The sequence below is a fragment of the Nuphar pumila genome, chromosome 16 (genome assembly GCF_984573655.1).
Source record: "Nuphar pumila chromosome 16, dmNupPumi1.hap1.1, whole genome shotgun sequence".
NCBI lineage: Eukaryota > Viridiplantae > Streptophyta > Magnoliopsida > Nymphaeales > Nymphaeaceae > Nuphar > Nuphar pumila.
In genome coordinates, this window is record NC_143264.1 from 7,685,010 (window position 1) to 7,707,654 (window position 22,645).

General features: G+C 34.9%; 1 protein-coding gene across 2 annotated transcripts in view; it reads right to left on the reverse strand.

Moving 5' to 3' along the window:
• Positions 1 to 6,564: 6,564 nt before the first annotated feature.
• The window catches only part of LOC149812838 (aminoaldehyde dehydrogenase 2, peroxisomal-like), a 38,313-nt gene continuing 22,232 nt past the window's right edge, over positions 6,565 to 22,645 (reverse strand). For both annotated transcript variants that reach the window (XM_089992161.1, XM_089992162.1), the window contains 11 exons: positions 22,510 to 22,602; positions 22,307 to 22,430; positions 22,099 to 22,164; positions 21,196 to 21,262; positions 20,911 to 20,987; positions 19,084 to 19,197; positions 8,830 to 8,907; positions 8,599 to 8,750; positions 8,455 to 8,515; positions 6,978 to 7,084; positions 6,565 to 6,904 (listed from right to left, as the gene is read on the reverse strand). In XM_089992161.1, coding sequence (XP_089848287.1) covers positions 6,814 to 6,904; positions 6,978 to 7,084; positions 8,455 to 8,515; positions 8,599 to 8,750; positions 8,830 to 8,907; positions 19,084 to 19,197; positions 20,911 to 20,987; positions 21,196 to 21,262; positions 22,099 to 22,164; positions 22,307 to 22,430; positions 22,510 to 22,602 — 1,030 coding nt within the window. In that variant the 3' untranslated portion in view covers positions 6,565 to 6,813. The remainder of the gene's footprint in view (positions 6,905 to 6,977; positions 7,085 to 8,454; positions 8,516 to 8,598; positions 8,751 to 8,829; positions 8,908 to 19,083; positions 19,198 to 20,910; positions 20,988 to 21,195; positions 21,263 to 22,098; positions 22,165 to 22,306; positions 22,431 to 22,509; positions 22,603 to 22,645) is intronic.

Consider the following 22,645-nt stretch of genomic DNA (forward strand, 5'->3'; position numbering starts at 1 on the left):
TCTACAATATTTGTTAAGTGGGAAATGAGTTTTAAATCATATGATCGTGACATATAAGTAGGTTTTTTAAAAGCTTCAAAAATAAACAGTCTACAATGCACTAAAATTTTATGACTTAAAAAAACCATATTTTTAGATTGAAACCACGTGATCCAAGACTTGATCCTTAGCAACCAAACCTTCCTTAACACATCTATATGGTCCGATTCAGTTGATAAGGCTTGAACTTATGCTTTTTAGCTCAATAGTTCTATATAATTTGGTGCCTTCAAAGGCACCAAATATTAGCACACACAAGCTTGCTCATACTCAGTTCTTTCAGCTCGGGATTTTCATGAGCTCAAGTTTGCCTGACACAAGAAACAAGCCAAGCTTGAACACTCTTTGTTCGGTTTGTTCAGCTCAGTTAGCAACCCTAGTAGTGGGGATTGAATATAAGTGGTCAGTTATATGCAATATGACGTGATCTGCTCTTGAAAATCGATCATGCCTCGCAAATGGTTGCTTCATCTAGCAGTACAAACCGAAGTTATACTTCAAAACACGTATTGTATTAGATACGATGCCGAGTTTCCTTCTTTTTCTTTTTTTCCACCAAATTCAAAAGATTTTTCAACAACTTTCAATGAAACAAGCAAAACAAATATCAATTTTGTTAAACAGTAGGCTAAGAGCAGATGAAAGCAAGCTGGTTGATTCACGTTACAGTTGTCTTTGTCAGTTTATCTCATCATTTATTCACACAAACACGCACACACATGCACATGTATAAATGTACTCATATAGGCATTTATGATGTATGTATTTATACATAACTCTGGTCCAGTTGTGCACCGTATCAATGAGTTTAATCACACCTACTCAGGCATTTTTCAAGTATATCAGACTGCACAGATGGGTTTAGCAAGGTTCAGTTTGTAGTAATCACACTTTTTAACAATCTGATGTGAAAAGCTTTCTTACTTATAGCAAAGTTTTGATGCAATCTCTACAGCACATTTTGTATCGTTAACTGAAGTATATTTTACATTTGCATTTATTGGTTTAAAGTATGTTTAAAGTAAATATACTATATATATGGTCATATTTACTTGAAAATGCAAGAGCAACCAAATATTCTTCAATGGATGCCAACATTTTGGCGAGCGCAGGCGTGCACACACACACACACATGGTGCTAATGAAAGGTCAGAACTATTGAATAGAAACCACCTTTTTTCTCATACTTTTTAGATTTTTTTATAGTTTAAACTCTATAGATGTGATTTACAAAGTTTGTTTAGTAGGAAATAAGTCTTGAATGTTATGATTACGACACAATCAAAATTTTAAGGGCTTCAAAAAATGATGGCCTACAATGTACCCAAATTTCATGACTCAAAAATCATAGTATAACATAAAAAACCCAATCTAAGGTTAGATCCTTAGCAAAACAACCATGTTAGAGCATATCTGTGGGATTAGATTGAGTTGCTACAGCTTGAACCTATGATTTTCAGCTAGATAGTTCTATACCTTTATTAGTACCACACACACACACACACACACACACATATATATATATATATATATATGTGTGTGTGTGTGTGTGTGTGTGTGTGTGTGTGTGTGTGCGCGCACACGCACGCGCTGCATGTGTGCAGACTAGTGAGCTATTTAATGCATAACACTCTTATCTTATTTATTATCATTGGATGGATGCAATTTATTTCTTAGTGGGAAGATTGTTGTACTTGCTTTAGATTTAGAAAGAAGATTAGACCCTAACAAGTGATGGGTCACTCCATTAGTGAAATATAAGAAATGAAGTTGCTTGGAATTTAGGAAAGCCTGTTGCAGAATGTTCATCTTGCAACAAATGGAAGGTAGGTGATTAGCTAGCACTTAATCACTTCACTATCTTTATAGTTTAAGTGCATCACAAGGCTCCAGTTGATACCAGTCCCACAGCAATATAATGCCGGTTCCAATCAAAATGCTCTCATGTAAAATGCATCAATATGCCATTATAGTATTTATTATAATTACAATTAAATATAAATAACATGAATTATCAATACTAAGCATTCATTCAATCATGAATGAATCTTTGAACAATTTGCTCAACCACAATCTAATTAACATACATATTACATATAAGTCTCATAAAAATATTTACTTAAATTAAGACTATAAATCGATAATCTTTCTAAATAAGAGTGTCAGATGTTTTCAATTATCTTAGAAAAAAATAATGCCAAAGCCTCAAAGCCTACGGTTTTATTTTGCATTCTTCACAATATATCAAATTAAATTCTAAAATTAAATCTTTAAACAGATGACATATTGAACCAGTTAAGAAATCTTTAGATAAGAAGTTATAAAGCTATACCATCTGTATGGTAATGGAGAGCCCATCTCACCATGGTCTTTTCTGCTTAACTAGTGCAGATAAAGATGATTAGAATGCAGGACTGCCAGGGGGTCGGATCAAGGTAAGGTCAAATCAAATCTTATCCAGCATAGTTAGTAAATTAAGTATCAAAATCATCATTGACATCGTCACTATCATCAATAAGATAGCCTTCATTGTCATCAAAGAACTTATCTATCATGTTTGGATTTAGATTCAGTTCTTGTTTGCGTGTGTTTCCATGAAGTGAGGCCATTTCCATTGGACACAAATGCCTCCTTAATTAATGAGTTTTTTCTCTTCAATACCTTGCAAGGTATTCGACCACTCAAAACATGACCACTTAATGTCAACCCAAATACTACATTTGGATAGTTTACCTCTTAGATGGGTTTCACAAAAAAATTCAGATCCATTCATCCTGTAGATGATCAACATCTAAAGCACAAAAAATGAACGGCTGAAAAACAAAGAAAAATGATGGTGTTTGGGTTGCCGTTCATGGATGAACGACATCCAGGGCACCTCTGACAATGACCTAATATGCTCTTGGTTCAGTTTAGTGTGATTAGTGTTAGATAAGCTCATGGTATGGATTTGCCAAAAATTCACATTCATGACCATACTTGTATAATCAGGTTTTGGTTGTTCGCCTGAACTGTGGGTCCAATTTGACCAGCTGGCCCAGCTATTTCAAACTCAATTGGGTCCTGGATCGAGCCTGATCCATGGGGATAGACACGAACCAGCTTTAACCAGGATCTTGTTTGGGTGTCCCAGTCCAAAATCTGGATCTGGCCTGGATCCAACCTACAATATATGTAGAATTGGAATAAAGACGGGGTACGGACAAGCTTAGCATATTGATGCCTAATCAAAACAAAGTTATCCTAGACCTATTCCAGTTAAATGCAGATCCAGATAAATGCCATTGAAGGCCAGATTGGATATGGATCACCTAGTCCAACCCATCAAATTCTGTTCACAACCATAGTAACAAGTGACTTCCAAGACCTAAAAAAGCACCTAAAGACCCCAATGAACCACTTGTCAAGTAAAATGTGACTTTACATTAACAAAATGGTATAGAAAATAATTTTGTTTTCATAATCAAATCACTATCAATTTTTAAGTTTTTGTTTTCCAATAAGCTTGAAAAATGTGCCATTTTAATATCCCAATGCATTCCATGTGCACCAAGCTACCCAATTGATACAGACAATCTTAAGAAGCAAAGTCAAGTCTACTTTTAATATATTTAATCTTTCTCTCTCTACCCACTAGTCAATGAAACTTCATTCAGTTGGGTTGCACTTCCTAAATCCAAGCAGCTGTAAGCAGGTAAAATGGCAGATGGTTCTCTCCTTGCAATAAAAGGGACTGCTTAACCAGATATTACAATTTTGTGGGTGATTTTTTTTCTGTATGTGAGGCAATTTACTTGTGATTGGATGTGGTGAAAATGCATGCAACCATCCTTTCATTAGCAGATGAAGGGAATTTACAATGCCACAAGTTTAAATATTTTCAAACTAGAAATTTCATATTCTTTTGAATTTGGTAAAAACCAATTTTGGCTAATACATTAAAAAGTAAGGTGCCATCATCGCCGTTGGCTTGCTATTCCAACAACACGTAAGGCTGACAATGGGTTGGGTTTGTATGTAACTGGACCCAGAACCAAATAGTATTCCAGTGGACAGAAACTTTCTTTTTTCCTTCTTTTTTTTTTCGTAACAAAGCTGAGGGAGTTAAGGCTCTCTCCTTTTATAACAGTAATCCAATGATCTACGTTCCAATGGCTTTTGAACTTGCAATGACATGCACAAACTGCTCCTACCAGAAGATCGGAGCCCCATCGGTGGTTGACCAGAACTTGATGCAAGTAATGTAAAGTAATGTATATTGAGTTTGAACTATAATTCTGTGGGATATCAACTCAATCTAACCTAAGTATTTTGTGTGTATTTGAACTAAAAATATATATTCTAAATATTCTTTGAGTTGTATGGTTTTTTTTCTTGAGCTTCCATTGTCTTCTTTTTTTTTGACAGGGAAAGTGGGGTTAGGCAGGCCAACTACCAGTTACATCAACAATTTCATCACATATCCGCAGGGGTGGGGAACCAATCAGGCGGTTTATCCTTCCACACCCTATCACTCAAGCCAACACTCATTCTAGCAAGACTCTGCACTGCCAAGTTACAGCCCTTGCCCATTAGATAACAAAATCCTTCCAAATTTGAATTACATGTTAGCCACCTAGCTATGCATTCTCCTTGGAACTCCCCTACCTTCAAGCATTCTATTTGTTGCTCCAACAATATCCCTTATTGATGATTCAACAATGACCTTCTTGCTGTAATTCAATGTCCATCCAAGCTACCCATTCATTCTGCAATTCTTGGTGACACTTACATATCTACTAGGGATGGCAGTGGACCGGGGCGGGGGATAAGGTCTTCAACCCCATCCCGTCTCATAATTTTGCCCTCCATCCCCACATGGGTTTTGACTTTAACCTCCATCTCTGTTTCATGTCCTCCATCCCCTGTCCAAATGGGGCAAGGCGGGGCGGGGCTTCATTTTTCCTCAGTCCATTGCCATCCCTAAAGAAGGAAAGGAAGGTTTACTAATGGAAATTGAGGACGGGGCGAGGCAGAACAAAGCATAAGTCCATCCCCACCTCCCATCCCTACACTGGTTTTAATTTTAACCTCCATCCCAGCCTCCATCCCAATTGCATGTCCTACATCTCCGGTCCAAAACAGGGCGGGGCGAGGCAGAGCCATTTTTTCCCGTTCCACTGCCATCTCGAATATCTATCCCAAAGCAATCTGGCCAACCGATCCCGTATAGTAAATCCCACTCTCCAATATATATATATATATATATATATATATATATATATATATATATATATATATATATATATATATATATATATATATATATACTGTAAACATTAATTTTAAGCCATCCCTCTTGAGGAGTGCACCAGCTGCCCGTATATAATTAATCATCTTCTAGAAACTGACTTAACCCAAACCCAAAACCTAAACACGCCAAACTGCTATTTTGGGCGAGTTTGGATGGGGGTCTGATACCCAACCCATTGATAGCACTAACTACATGACATCTGCTTTAGAACTTTTATTGCATTGCTCTTTAAGACTTACCTATATATGGACGCCATATCACATGGCACACTTTGAGTGTGCCTCTGCACCTAGCTGCCCCCAATCTGCTTTTGGGCCCCACAACTGACAGACTGTCTGACAAAGATGAAGGGCATCAAGTGCAGCGGCAATATATTTATGGGATATTCTTGACTGGTGAAAATCCCAAGAATATTAAGAGACTTTCAGAATAGGGAATTTTTAAAAGGGCACATAAAGTTTTGGGCATGAATCAGAATGCCACCTAAGTTTTGAAAAAGTGGTTAATAAAAAAGGCCCGGGAATTTGCTGTTAAATGTAACATGAAATTAGCATTTTACCCTCAACATATTTTCAAATTTGCACCTAAAAAAGGAAAGTCTTTGTAGGGTTAGTAAATTAACTCTCTTAACTCATTTTGGGTTAGCTATAACGTAGGTTAAATGAATGAAAGTCTGTTTTTTATTTACAGTGCAAAAATTTAGGTGTCTTTTTAATATTTTTTAAAACTTAGGTGCATTTTTTATTAATGCCCAAACTTTAGGTGCATTTTTTAAAATTTCACTTCAAAATATAGCTTATTTGCATAATATCACGGTATTATCACAAATTTATCCTACTTTTATATAGTGCATTATTCAAAATAATTATATCCTTTCAAAGGTGCCGCTCTTATGGTATGTAGGGGTCACTTGTGAATGCCATCTAGCTAAAAGGACGTCACGAGCTCCAACCTTATGGGTATAAGTACCTTACTCCGAGGCTAAAACAGGGTATACTCTGGTGGGCAAGGGGGGGCTGAGGTTTTTGCGCTAATGAACTTGCAAGTGAGTAAGGTGGTTTTCTCTGGTTATCCAAGAAAAGTTTATACATGAGTGAGAGAAAGAGGCTCCTACTACCCAAGTACCCACATCTGTCATTTTCATAATTGGATTAACTTAACATGAAGATCATATTAAGATGAATCCACAAAAACTTTCATGCATATAGTGCTCCAGTCTTTACCTCAAATCATTGCAAGGCACCAAAAATACCTTCCACTTCACAAGCTATCAAGGAATATGACGTAGCAAACTTGCAGAAACTCAAGATGAACCTAATGATACAAAGCAATCTATACTACAATGAACTATGCTGTCTGTTGCATGAGTTCACCATGATGGCTAAATTACATTATTATTGAACATGGTTCATTGAATCTGCTACAACCGCAAATTTGCATTGGTTGACAGCAAGTACTCACAACAGCGCAATTTTGATGGTTTACTTCTTACAAGGTGATGGATACCAACCCCATTGTTCATCTGAGAGGTACTCTGTCACCTGCTTCACACTCAAGTAGTTCTCCAGGCCCCTACATAGCAAAAAAATCAGTATGGCAAAACAGAACTAAGCTCACTCTGGTTTCGTGAGTTTAATGATCTAACCATTTCCCTAGTTCACGGCCAAAACCACTGCGTTTGGTTCCTCCCCAAGGTGCCTGACAGAAGCATGGCTGTGAACAGTTCACCCATACCATCCCAACCTGAAGATACTGCAATGCAAAAGGAAATTTTCATCTACATTAGTAGTACTCTTTACCTTTCTATCAAGGAGTTATTGACCCTCTCACGTGTGTGTGTGTATATATGGGTTTATCTAACATCAAACTAGTTGTATTTAACAGTAGATGCATTCGACTTATTGAAATAACTAGAATGCCCTAAAAATAATGGCATTTTTTAAAATGTATTACTTTTTGAGGTAAAAAAAGTAACTTTGATAAATTTATGAAGTTACTTTGTTGGAAAAGTTACTTTGTTGGAAAAGATGTTTTTCTTATTTTTCTCCAAACTTCAAGGACCTACAATGCCCAAAAAAGTAACCATACATTTTCAAAAACACCATTTTATTAAAGGGTATCTTAGACATTTCAATAAGGTTGAGTGTAACTAATGTTAAATACAACTAATTTAATGTTAGATAAACCATATATATATATATATATATATATATATATATATATAGAGAGAGAGAGAGAGAGAGAGAGAGAGAGAGGTAGATGTGGTAGCTGCTAACCACTTTTCTAGCTAATCGCTGTGCTAACCGGGATTTTGAAGGTTTTTTCCATGTTTTCCTTAAATCTGACCATACAGATGCATTCTACATGCTTGATTCATTCGATTCCCATTGGCAGGTAGTTTTTTATAAGGTAAGATTTTTCCATATATTCAAAGCTTAAAAAATCACGTTTTTCATCGAAAAAACATGATCCAAGTATTGTTTCCTAGTAAATCGACCATGTTGAACAATCTGTATAGTCAGATTTAAGTAACACATGGAAAAAACCCTTAGAAAGCCCGATTAGCACGTCAGTTAGCGAGAAAAGTAGTTAGCAGCTACCACCTCTCTCTCTCTCTCTCTCTCTCTCTCTCTATATATATATATATATATATATATATATATATAGAGAGAGAGAGAGAGTAGTGCAATGGAGCACCTACTCCCACATACTAGAAATCATAGTTGTAGGTTGTATCTTTCAGTCAAACCTTAGGCATGTACTCAACATAGTTTATTTGATAGGAATCATACTTTGGATCAGTTTTTTCGACATAAAAATAAGATTTTTCTAAGTCATGAAATTTTGATACATTGTGAGCCCTTGATTTTTAAAGGTCTTAGAAAACCTACATGTATGCTATAATATCCAAAACTTGTTTTCTACTAAATAATGCTTATAGATCATATCTATAGGGTCTGATCAACAAAAAAAAATCAAGAAATTTGAAAATCTAAAGCTTCTATTAAGTGGGAGTAGGTGTTCCAGGAGCACCCTATCATCACTAATATATATATATATATATATATATATATATATATATATATATATATATAGAGAGAGAGAGAGAGAGAGAGAGAGACCTTGGTGACACGCTCGCACAGTTCCCGATCCTTGGACAGAACAGCCCCACCTAGACCATAACTGCAAAACACAAAAATATTTCATAGAGCTTGGTAACCAACAGGTATACTGGAAGCTGCAACATTTGAGCCAAGAAAACTCACTGTGTGTCATTAGCTAGTTCAATTGCTTCTTCTTCTGTTGTGAATGTTTTAACACATAGAACTGGCCCGAAGACCTCTTCTCTCCAAATCTGCATTGAGGTATCTACGTTTCCAATGATGGTTGGCTCCACAAAGAACCCCTTATTCAAGTGCTGTTGTCCAGCCATTTCGACATAAACTTTACTAACACAAATTAAGTAGTCTTTTGAGATTAATCAATGGTAAATTTACCTGGGGACGCCCTCCTCCACATAGAATGGTTGCACCTTCAGTCTTGGCTGTTGAAATGAACTTGAGTATCTTCTCATACTGAAACTCAAGTGTACATTATTGTTAAAGTTATGTATGTGTATAGGTATATATACCTATTTAATGTGTTTATACATATATATATATACATATTTATATGTATATATATTCTTATATCATTGCAATAGGTAATACCTACAGGGGTATTTTGGTCTTTTTACTAGACTGTGTCCAATAGGTACACTTGAGTCTTTTTGATATTTTTTTCCTTTTTATTTATTTTGTGTCTTATTGTAAATAGGTTAGAGCTATGTCACATGGGTGCGGGTGCGGGTGCAGGGATTCGGCACTTCCAAAAAACCCGGGTGCGGGGGTGCGGCAGGGGCAAAAATGTAAATATATATATATATATATATATATATATATATATATATATATATATATATATATATATATATATATATATAAGGGGTCGGGGGGCGGGTTTTTTCAAATTTTACACGATAGCACAAGCAAGGCTACCACCATCATTGAAAAGTCAGGAGCTGACAGCAGCTGTCAGCAGCTGACAGCTGCTGTCAGCAGATTGTCAGCAGATTTTTTTTTGTATATACAGCTGCACGATAGCACAAGCAAAAAGTCAGCAGCTGTCACAGCTGCTGTCAGTTTTTTTTTTATATACAGCTGCACGATAGCACAAGCAAGGCTACCACCATCATTGAAAAGTCAGGAGCTGACAGCAGCTGTCAGCTTCTGACAGCAGCTGATCAGCAGCTGATTTTTTTTTTTTATATACAGCTGCATGATAGCACAAGCAAGGCTACCACCATCATTGAAAAGTCAGGAGCTGACAGCAGCTGTCAGCTCCTGACAGCAGCAGATTTTTTTTTTTATATACAGCTGCACGATAGCACAAGCAAGGCTACCACCATCATTGAAAAGTCAGGAGCTGACAGCAGCTGACAACTGCTGTCAGCAGATTTTTTAAAAAAAAAAAACATTCGCAGGGGCAATTTTTTAAAAAAAAAAATAAAAAAAAGAACATAAATGATCCTGGGTGCGGTCAACGCACCCAGGATCGGGTTGACCGCACCCAGTGCGGCACCCGCACCCGTGTCGAGTCGCGTCGACGCGGGTGCGGCACCCTGCTAGCCGAATCCCTGTGACATAGGGTTAGGGGCATTTTAGTCAATGTCATTAGAGTCATTTGGGAGCTCCCCAACGGCTCTTTATGGCCTCTAAGTGCCTATATAAATGAGCTTTGTCTCCCTGTTTGTTTATGCTTTTCTCAAGCAACTTTACATCAATAAGACATATTTTTATGATTGTTCTTGCCCTTAGTTGCTTTGTATTTGTGATTCTTGTATTGACCCCTAAGTGGTCATTTGTTTGTGCACACTTTTGTATGGTTGTAAGCCCATAAGAGCCATCTAGTTGTGTGCTTATTGTTTGATTACATGGTATCAGAGTCTTGGGCTCTTGGAAATTGTAGATTCAAGATTGTGTTTATGTAGAAAGTTTGTGATAGCTTCTCGATGGAACCTTCATCAACATCTCTCTTCCGCTACTATTTATCTTTCTGTTTGTGTCTTTCCTTTTCTTCCCAATGACCGACAAAGAGGTTGTCACCGATGTCCCCATCAAGTTTGATGGGAGCAACTATAATATGTGGGCTACGACGGTGAAAAGGATTTTAATGGGTAAAGAATTGTCGCAATACGTTGATGGCTTCCTCCCGGAACCTTAACATATTCTCACAAAAACTACCATAGGAGAAGATGGAGAATCTAAAGAAGAAACTCTCAAGGGAGTTGAGAGAAAAAGTTTTGTTGGAATACTAAAAAACTTATAAAGAATGGGAGGTGGGTCACCCCAAGGTCCTATCTCTCTCTATTTATGGGGAGCATGCATGAAGAGCTTTGCTCCAACAATCCTTGAGTTTGAAACAGCGGACGGAGCATGAGAGTTTGTTAGGCAAACCTATACCCAAAAAGATGCCGCTCACAAATAGGATCTAAGAGATTGGATCCACAATTGCAAGCAAGGTGATAAGACCATTAGGGAGTATTATAATGCTCTAAAAAAGCTATGAGATCAAATGGCCAAGTTAGAGCCAATTTGGGAAACACCAAATAATGTTCTCCAAAGGAAAAAGCAAATCTTTAATCCAAGTATGTATGGTAAAAGTGTAAGAAGCAACAAAAAGTGTTCTTATCATCAACAAAAGTTGAGTACCACGCCATGACTACCACGACATAAAAAATCATATGGTTGAGAAGATTGTTGGAATATATGCAGTCACCTTTCAAGTTATGTTGTAATAACTAATAACAAAAGTACAATCAAAATAGTCGAAAATCATACGTTTCATGAAAGAACCAAACATATCAAGATGAATTGTCACCATGTCCGTGAGGAATATCTAAAGAAGACTATCACACTGCCTTATGTAGCATCAAAATTCTAGTTGGCCAACTTCTTCATGAAAGCCCTCCTCCTCAATTCCAACTCTTACTTGACAAACTTTCGGTGATCACACCATAAGTTTGAGAAGTGTTAAAGTTATGTATATATATATATATATCATTGTAATAGGTAATTACCCACATGGGGTATTTTGGTCTTTTTACTAACAATGTCCGATAGGGACACTTGAGTCTTTTTACATTTTTTTCCTTTTTATTTATTTTGTCTTATTGTAAATAGGTTAGGGGCATTTTAGTCAATGTCATTAGAGTCGCTGGGAGCTCCCCAATGGCTCTTTATAGCCTCTAGCCTATATAAAGGAGCTTTGTCTCAGCTCCTTGTTTGTTTATGCTTTTCTGAAGCAACTTTACATCAATAAGACATTTTTATGATTGTTCTTGCCCCTAGTGGCTTTGTATTTGTGATTCTTGTATTGACCCATAAGTGGTCTTTTGTTTGTGCACACATTTGTATGGTTGTAAGCCCATAAGAGGCATCTAGTTGTGCACTTATTGTTTCATTACAATTATCAATCTCAAAAGTATTAATTTGAGATGAATCAGATAAAACAAAATTAGGACGAGGAAAAGCACTTAACAAAAGCAGTATACTCTAAATAAAGGTAAATAAATTGATTTGTGCCTCAAAGTAGAAAATAATAGCATTATTGATGTCTGAACAAGTTGCCACCTAAACATGGAAATTTCAAATTTGATTTTTTCTCATGAATAAGTCAAAAAACATTTCGCAAGTTTACCATGTAATCATAAGATGTACAATCTTTTAGGAAGGTTTAACCCAATGGAATTTGAAATAGCTATAGAAATTAGTGACCAATTTCACCAACTAATGAAAATTAGAAATATGATACATGTGGCATATTAATGTAAAAATTGCCAAGCCATGTTGAGAGGGTTGTGGGCTAGAAATTTCAAATTGTATGGCTGCATATAGTAGCTAACCAAAGTTCAAAACATAAGAAATGAATCTCTCAATAAGGTGTTAAGAAGTGAAATGGTTGATATCAGAACAGAAAAAAGTGAAAGGATCTTAATGATCTTCAAATTAAGATAAAGCAATCTGTAGACAAGAACAAAACCAAGTAATTGTAACTAGGGTGCCAATAATTCATCCAGGCATCAAGAATCCCGTGTATGGGGTTTCAAAACCAGTGGAATTACTGAACAGACCATCATCTAGACATTATCAGAATACATTCTTCTAATGAAAATAAAACTCAAAGGCACTTCCTAGAAGAATGCTCTACAGAAATCAGTAATGTAATAAAAGCTACGGAAATATTAAATAGCAGGTGTCATGAATAAAATTCAATAAGACCAAAGAAAGCCAAATTATTATTTTGAAAAAATGTATCAGATATTCTGAAAAAATAACGAACAAATGAAGGAATAGCATGATCACCAAAATTCTCTACGAAAGCGTGAAAGAATGCAGTATACTGAAAATTTCCAGCATATCTCTTTTCTAATTTTTAAACTGCACATCCAATTTAGTAACATATCCAAACATCTTTCTAGTAGTTAAAAGATCTTTACATAGAAATGTGGCCCAATATTGGTCACTCTACGATAACTTTAGGCATAAGGGAAATGAAGACCACATTAGTCTTGTTAAGATTAATGTAATATAAGTATATATATATATTGTAATAATATATAATATATATGGGAGTCAAGTCAAAACTAGTTTGATTTTCTCCCAACGGCTAGAGACTAGCTCCCAATGGCTAGAATTATAGCCGTTGGGAGTTCTCTCTCATTCTTTAACGAGAGAGGACTTCCCCTCTCCACGCCACTTCTTCTCTTCTTCTCTCCTCTACTTTTCTTTATAAATATGGGTGGGTGGGTGCCTTTCTATTGTGAGAGAGTGATGGGTAGTTCTAGATATTCTTGAGTGTTCTTCAATGCATTTTGTAGTGAGGTTTTTATGTATTCATTTTTTATGTATTTTATTATTCATTATGAATGAAATCATTTATTCACAAAACTTGTATTAGTTTGTATCTTGTTAGTATTCAAATGTATTTTGATTCGGCATTTGGATTATGATTTGGAATGTCTTGGGTTTCGTGCCATTCAATTACATGGTATCGGAGCAAGGTATCTTGATCTTGGTATCTCATTTGTGTGTGTGCTTCGAAAGAAAGATATCTTGTTCGTCTTTTGATGTATGTTTTTGTATATGCATGTTCTCATGAAATATTTGTTTTGATTATGAATATGTATATGTTTTGAAAAATGTCATCATGAAAATTATATTTTATAAGAGTATGTGGTTTTATTTAAAATCTTAAATGCTATGCTTATATGTTTTTCATGTTGTTTGCAAAATACTAATTTTTGTTGTATGTGTTTTGTTTTATTGTAATGATCATTGGTACCCTTAAGTATGTGTCAAAGCATGATTATTAGGTATATTATGTGAATTTTATGTTAAAAATGTGTTCCTTGAGAAATTTAGATTCTTGTATAATGTATATCTTGAGTCTATCATAATTTTAATTCTTTGGTAATACCATGAATATCTTGTATGCTCTCATATCGACAAGCTCATGCTCCATATTTTTTCAATGATTGACTTTAAGATATTGTTTTTATTGTGCTAAATTAATTCTTTGAAAAACATCCTCGATTGATTATGCTTGAGAATGATCTTGAATATTTTTATGACTTATGTTCATTTCTCTTTGTCATTCGTATTACAAATGACTCTTGCATTGAATGCTTTGTTCACATATGCTTGAATGCATTTTGTATGTCATAATATTAACTTGTTTTTCTCCTTATAGATTGTATTTTGCACCTTAAAAGGTTTATGTTTGATGCATTGTGAGTGATATTTAGTATACAACAACAAACAACAACTACGCCTTCATCCCAAAACAATTGGGGTCAGCGATATGAACCAAAAAAGAAATTCATTTTGGGTCTTCCACATGAATCCTTTTCCTCCAATCATTTCTATGCAACGCCATGTCCTCGGTGAGGTTCAAAGCATTCATATCCTTTCCTATCATCTCCATCCAAGTCTTCCTAGGCCTACCCCGACCTCTTTTAACTAATATATTTTCCCATTTCTCCAACCTTCTAACTGGAGCATCATTAGGCCTTCGCCGAATATGTCCAAACCACCGTAAACGATTCTCTCGCATCTTATTTTCAATGGGTGCAACACCTACCTTCTTACGTATCTCTTCGTTCCGAATCTTATCTTTTATTGTATTTCCACACATCCATCTAAGCATCCGCATCTCAGCTACACTCATTTTTTGAATATGATGTCTCTTGGCAGCCCAACATTCCGTACCATATAGTAAAGCGGGTCTAATAGTCGTCCTATAAAACTTTCCCTTCAACCGCAATGGCATTCTACGATCGCACAGCACTCCAGTAGCACTTTTCCATTTCATCCACCCAACCTTTATCCTATGATTTACATCTCCATCAATTTCTCCATACTTTTGAATGATGGATCCCAAATATTTGAAATAATCATTCACCGGTATATCTTGCTGACCAAGCTTCACTACACTCCCATCACTACTTCGTTGCTTACTAAACCGACATTCCATATATTCAGTCTTACTCTTACTCAACTTAAAACCTCTAGCTTCCAATGTCTGTCTCCATAATTCTAACTTAGCATTAACCCCAGCTCTAGACTCATCAATCAAAACAATATCATCAGCAAACAACATACACCACGGTACATTTTCTTGAATTGATCTCGTAAGCTCATCCATCACTATCGCAAATAGGAAAGGGCTTAAAGCAGATCCTTGATTATAGCTTTTGTATAGCCTATGTGGCTATAAGTTATTAGATTATCTTATTGCTTTGAGTATTCATGATTAATAATAATTATGTATGCTTTTGGGTTTATAAATAGTTCTTCGAGAATCTCTATTAATGTTACATGTCAGTATTGCCTCATAGTAGACTTATGATTTAAATCTAAATGGCTTCTTTCTAGATCATATATATTGTTCTTGTCTTCTCTTTGAGAATCATTGGATCCTTTGTATGTGATATGTCTTAGTACACTTATTTCTTGATTGGTGGATTTATGAATTCATTTTTGAAGAATATCTTTTATTAAGCATGATTCTTATTTGCTTAATAAAGATTGTAAAAATTGTCATGGGACATATTGTTGGGCATACGATTGCATTACATTCATTCTAAGATTTCATCTTCTTTATTGGATTTTTGATTTGAAACTTTGTCTTTTCAAATCAGTTCCTTTTATGAAATCACCTATTTGGAAAATGATTTTCATTAGTATTTATTGCCTACTTATGACATTTATTGTGGCCATCACAGAATTTTATACGATGCATCATTTCTCTTTGCCTTGTTGTTTTTTATTCAGAGATGTTGGGATGAGTTGTGTGCACCTCGTTTTATGTCAGTTTAGATTATCAACTTATGGTTTGGCTCTAACTGGCCGTTGTTTAATTTTCAGATTTGAGTGTGTTGTATCACTCATTTGTTGTATGGCCATTGTTATTATGGATGATTGTAACTCTATTTATCTGTGATGACTATCTATTTATGAAATCATGGTGTTTTGAAAGATTGTTAAAAAATTTATTCTTATTGATAGCATTAGTTTGTTTTCCATTACAAGCTCCCTTACTTTTTCTCCTATTGTGCCTCTTATCTAAGTGTCATTATATGTAGACAAAAAATATTTATTCACACATTCGTTTGTGATTTTAACCCATTGTTAACATTATACTCTTGATCTAGTCATTGATACATTTGATTTTTTAGTGTTATTATATATAGATAAGAAATGTTTATACGCACCTTCGTGTGTAATTTTAGCCCATTGTTGGCATTGTACTTTTGATCTAATCACTGATGCACTTGATTTTTTAGTGCCATTGTATGTAGACAAGATATGCTTAGTCACACCTTCGTGTGTGATTTTAGCCATTCGTTGGCATTATGTTCTTGTTCTAGTCGCTAATACACTTATTTTTAAGTGTCATTATATGTAGACAAAAGATGTTTATACACACCTTCGTGTGTCTTTGGCCATTTAGTGGCATGATGTTTATGTTCTTGTTCTAGTCGCTGATACACTTGATGTTTGAGATTTGGAGGCCTAAAAGTTGATTGCTTGTAGTGGTTAAACTAGTATTTTAATTTGCAAAATACATTCATTATGATGTATGAGATTTTTAAAATCTCTTTATAATTTTTCCTAAACTCATTTGCTCTCTTATGAGAAATAGTTGTTGAAATATTTTTATGGATTTTGCATTATGCTTTAGTTGCATGAGTTATTACATGATTAATTGTCCTGCATAATTTGTATAAGTTTATGTTTTTTCAAACATATATTTATTAAAGAATATATTTTTATTTGTTTCTGTTGCCCTCCATTAGCTCTTTGTGTTGTCCCATAGTGGACTTGTGCTTTTGCACTTTTGTGTTTATATTATGCCTTCGTGCCTTTAAATTGTCCACTCTTGTACTTATATGTGCTTTTGCACTTTATTTTTGTAATTCTGCATATTTCATTACATATTTTTCTAAGCATTTCATTAACGAAATCTCTTATGTGTATGCCTATAGTGGCTATTGTGTGCATTTGATTGCTCTTGAGATTGATCTCACTTTGTATTATTTTTTGGCAAAACTGGTGCTTGAGCATTCCTATTTATTTGTATGGATCCTCATTGGGATCCCTTTTTTTTTCTTTCGCTTATTTCCAAGCATGTGTTCTTAAAAGATTGTTTATTGTTATTGGTCCATATGTGACTTCTTCATTGGTTCTAAATTATTGCATGGTTCATTCATACATGCATTAGTTGGTTTAAATATTGCTTCTAATTGATCCATGCCTATTTATATTTTTCGTTGTATAAAAATGACTTGTTATTAAGTTATTTCTTCATAGTATTAATAATGATGAAAATCTATGAATGTTATACATTAATGTCTTTTGTGATAGATAGATATATATATGTGCATGATTTTCATAAAATAACTTTATCATTGTTTACATGTCTCTTACTATTATTCTATTATGGTCAAGTTTGTCAATGACTATAATGTTTGTAGTTAATAATTATTCAAAATCAATTCTTACTTCAAATAATTTTGAAAAATATTAAATTGACTTATTTTGTACATATCTTATGTTTGTGTGCTTGGTCATCCTCTCTTCGTAATATATATATATATATATATATATATATATATATATATATATATAAAAATAAGTGTAGTTATTTCTTGTTATATTGCTCTTGTTTTGTTCTCTTTACAGGTTCTCCAAATATTGGCAGCGTGGATGGTTTTAAAGACATTTTGAGAATATCAAGAATTGATAATATTGAAGACCCTTTATGTAATAGAGTATATGATTGAGCACCCCTTGAAAAGGCACCAAATGGAAGAATTTGATGAAGTTTACGAAGACATTTTGTGTAATGGGTTTCTTCTTTTGTAATTTCAAACTTACAGTAAGACACTTTAAGTTTGAGAGGAGTGTTAAGATTAATGTAACATAAGAATATATATATATATATATATTATTTAATATATATTATGTATATATTATAATAATATATATAAGAGTTATCCAAGTCACCAACATTAGCATAAAAAAAGTAGGAATGGATAAATAACACATAAATCGAGGGCTATGTATAATAATATATATAATATATATGGGAGTCAAGTCAAAGCTAGTTTGACTAGCTCCCAATGGCTAGAATTCTAGCCGATCGGAGCTCTCTCACATTCTTTAATGAGAGAGGACTTCCCCTCTCTATGCCACTTCTCTTCCTCTCCTCTACTTTTCTCTATAAATATGGGGGGGGGTGCCTTTGTAATGTGAGAGAATGATGGGTAGTTTTAGATATTTTTTAGTGTTCTTGAGTGCATTTTGTAGTGAGGTTTTTATGTATTTTATTGTTCATTGTAAATGAAATCATTTATTCACAAAACTTGTATGAGTTTGTATACGATTTGGAATGTCTTGGGTTCCGTGTCATTTCATTACAAGTCTTACATGAACCCATGGTAATCAGGCACGTTTAACTGCTACCAATAACATACTAATTGAGACGGGAAACTAACTTCTTGAAAGGAGATTGCAAGAAAACTAGAAAAACGTTGACATCTCTAATGGAACCATTGAACCTTAATAAATGGATCACATATGATATATGTTTATGCATAAGATTAAATGGAGGGTACACAAGCCTATGGTAGGGATGAAAATTCAGTAGGACCACCAACCTGGATCCGACTCAAAAACAGGATTTGTTTGATAACTCAGATCACTTTCTAATTAATCGGGTCAGATCCTATAGGATCCACAAATGGATCTGAACTGTGATACCTTGTGTGTTGGATTTAAGATTGGATCCAGCTCAGATCTGACCTATTCCAGCTGCCAAATCTACAGTGAAATATTAATAGCTGTTCTAAATTGGTTTCTGACAACATTTGCATTGCTAAGTTATGATTAACAAAAAGATCCATTCTCATTAAAAACAGAATCACGTGATATAGTCAAAATTAATTCAGTCAACAAAAATCTTCATGTCTCTAAATAGAGGTCATTTTCTTTACAGACATGCATGGAAGATGGAGACATATAAGTGCAACAACATACAAACAGAAGTTGGACTAGCCACAAACTCACATAAGCATCTGCTCTCAACAAAATTCAGGGATGAAGAAGACACATTTTATGCAAAATATGTCACAAGAAATATCCCAATACCTGTCCCTCGCTCACAATAGGACCAAGCCTACAGCCTTCCTCAAGGGGATCTGAAATCTTGATGCTTTTGGTCCAATTAACAAGTTTCTCAACAAACTCCTCCGCAATGCTCTCCTGCATAGATATCATAGGCATATATAATAAATTATATTAAAATGAAGACCACGAAAAAAATTTGGCATTCTAATATGAATAACTATTGTGCGATCATAAAAAATAAGTATCATGTTTCATGATGAAGAAAAAGCAAGAAACCACAAAGATGAACTAGAAAGTGAATATTCTGAAAGTATGACAATAAATGCATTTCAAATAGCAAGAAAACTGCACTCTAGGACCAGGGATACAAATGATACAGGTTTATTTCAGATATCTGACCAACCTAAATCCGTTTGATCAGGTTTTGTAGAAAATTAGGCATCCAAATATTAATCTGGTCAGATTCAGTATCACACTATGAAATTAGATCATATTCAGACTCAGATTCAGCCATACCAATCCAATTGGATCCTTACAAGTTTATAAGTATGCACTGGAAAAACACATGCTAAGCATTTAACACACTTTTTCAAAAAGGATAGCAACGTGTTCCATACTCCACAGCTGCAATAAAAACATCATGAAACTACTTTAAAGAGGTTTTGAGAACATCCAAATAGGTGTTCTCATTGCAAGAAATCCATACACAATTAGGGTTTTATGTGTCATTGTGTCAGGGGTATTCTGTGTTATGGCGCCATGAGGTATTTTTGGTGCCCCAAGTCCATGTTAGAGAGGTTGTCATCTTGAATGATGGTACGTGGGTGTGTAGTGGGTGTCAGTTAAGTTGTTTTTGGTCTTTTGTATAAACTGTATTTAAAACCGGCTGTTCTGAAGGAATGACAGAGATGTATTCCAAAAAGTAAAGTTTCCATTAGAAGGAGGCGTCCCTCAAGTAACCCTTTTCGTTCAAAAAGATTGCAAGAAGAAATACATAACAGATTGGTATCAGAGCCAAGCGGTTCTTGTATGATGAAGGCACCAGGCTATCTAAACTTGATGAGATGGTTAATCAATTGGAGGAAACAACTGACGAACAGGGATGGGTATTAGCAAACATTCAAGAGGACTCCGTGCCAAAAAGGCAAGTTCAGAATGAATTATTACAAAAGATAACAGATTTGGACACCAAATATGAGATTTGGATAAAAGAGGCAATCAAAGATGGGCGATAGCATTGAGAATAAGCTGGTATATAGGTACCTTGGTAATCGACCATCTTGCAGTGGAAGTGGAATTCAAACCTGATCAATATGATTGGATTTCCTCGCTTTGATGGCATCAATCCTTCAGGTTGACTCTAACAAAAGGATCAACTTTTTAATTATAATGAGACCCATGAACATCAAAAGATGGTCATTTGCCTCTTTGCACCTTGAGTGAAACATTTATGAAGTTTGTAGGAAGTCTAAAAGATGAGATCAGGCTAGAAGTACAGATGTTCCGACCCATCTCACTTTCTCTGCCAATAATCAATCTGGAGTTTAACCAGTGTTAAGAGAACACTTTTCCTATTGGTCGATGAATCTATCAAAATGCTATCCACCATGTAAAGAGTTTCTCAATAATCAAAAGTTTGTGGTATTATATGCAGAAGTTTAGAAATTACCAGAAACTTAAATTTTTCATTTGCATAAACTTAAACAGACTTAGGCATCCCGAAATGAAATACGTGTTGAATATGTACCAAGAAATAAGTAATACTTCAACAAACAATGTTAGTTTTTTTTTTAAAGCAATAAACAATGTATAGCTGATTGTCAAAATAGTTGCACTTCTTATAGTTACCTGAACAAGAAGACGAGATGTTGCACTGCAGATTTGGCCATTTGTCCAAAATACGCCAAACATAGTCCACTCAGCAGCTAATTAGCAAAATAAAGAGAGCCAAAATACATTAAGATCAACTCCATGAAGAAGTACAAAGAGTTTGACAAGTCATAGGTTATTTTATCTTAATGAAGAGATGACAGCAGTCATAACTTTGAGCAAAAGTAAATATATGCATCTAATAAAGCATTTCTTTTACATAGAAAAAGCAAACAGAAACTGCCCTATCACTTAGATATTAACCTTTTTCAATATCAACTCCCTCGAACACGATAATTGGGCTTTTGCCACCAAGTTCCAGTGAAACTGGCTGCAAGATCATAGAACATCCATAGCATGAGATATAACAGTAAACATAATGATAGAAACACAGAAAACACAGATGCCATGAAAAAGTATGCCATATAAGCAATCATCTTCTGAAATGTGGCACATATGTAAGTGAAGATACAAAAAATATAAGGGAAAAAATATTAGAGAAAGAACCACGAAAAAAATAATTTATATACTAAATTATAAGTGAAAATCATCAAAACTATATTGTCAAGCATAGAATCTGAAAAAGATAACAATTGAACAAGGACCTGGCAGTGGTATTGAAGACAAATTGTTCACTTATGAGATTAACTATCTCAGATTAGCTAATAGGTTTATGAAAGTCAATTTAATATAACAGCACTAGAACCCTCTCCTTGTGCATAAGGAGATTGTCTTAGATATGCATTTCTACATTTTTATTCTTCTAATGAGAATTTCTTTATGAAGACTGAGCATTGCAGCAACCATGTGATTTTTTGTTACTTGAAGTATACAGGGCCCCTGATAGGCAGATCTGATCATTGAACTTTTGTAAAACTCTTTCAATGAAATTCAGAATGGATGAAATTCACAACTTTTAATTTGCTACAGTTGTTCAGCTCAAAAGGATCTTTGTTTTACAAGGTCAATAACATAGACCCAGAAGTCATTGAAGCCATAACAATCACAACTAGCATTATTTTGAAAATGACGTGCTATCAACACATTATTTCCACATGATGTTAATAATCAGTAACAGACTCAGCTGTTATACAAAAAACTTTTATATTTAGGCATATTTTGTTCTTATTTCCTATTCTATGCATACATATTCATGCACATGAATACCTTGACCATTTGAGCTGCAGCAGTCATGATTGTCGTTCCAGTTGCAGTACTACCGGTGAAGGCAATCTTACATGCAACCATGAAAAAATAAGCACAGTATTGAGAAACGGGAAAGGAAATTAATTTTGATTCTTCAGAAAGGTATAGCCCTAAATCAATGAAAGTAGGGGCAGTGGGGCACTGAAGCATAGAACCTTAAATGCCAAACCTTGTCTACTTGAGGATGAGATGCTAATGGAGCACCAGCTTCTGGGCCTAAACCAGTCACAATGTTTAAAACGCCAGGGGGAAGCTCAACTTCTCTACATATATCAGCCAACTCCAAACAAGTCCTGCACGGATGTAATATAAGAAGAGTAGAAGACAGAAGCTATATCTAGTCATTGAAGTCATTGAACTGGCAATTCTTACACAGATGCCAACTCTGAAGGCTTCAGTACAGCTGTGCATCCAGCTGCAAGGGCTGGGGCAACCTTCCACGTGGCCATTAGCAAAGGATAGTTCCTATAATACACAAAAGTAACTTATAATTCTTCTCAGGATGCAC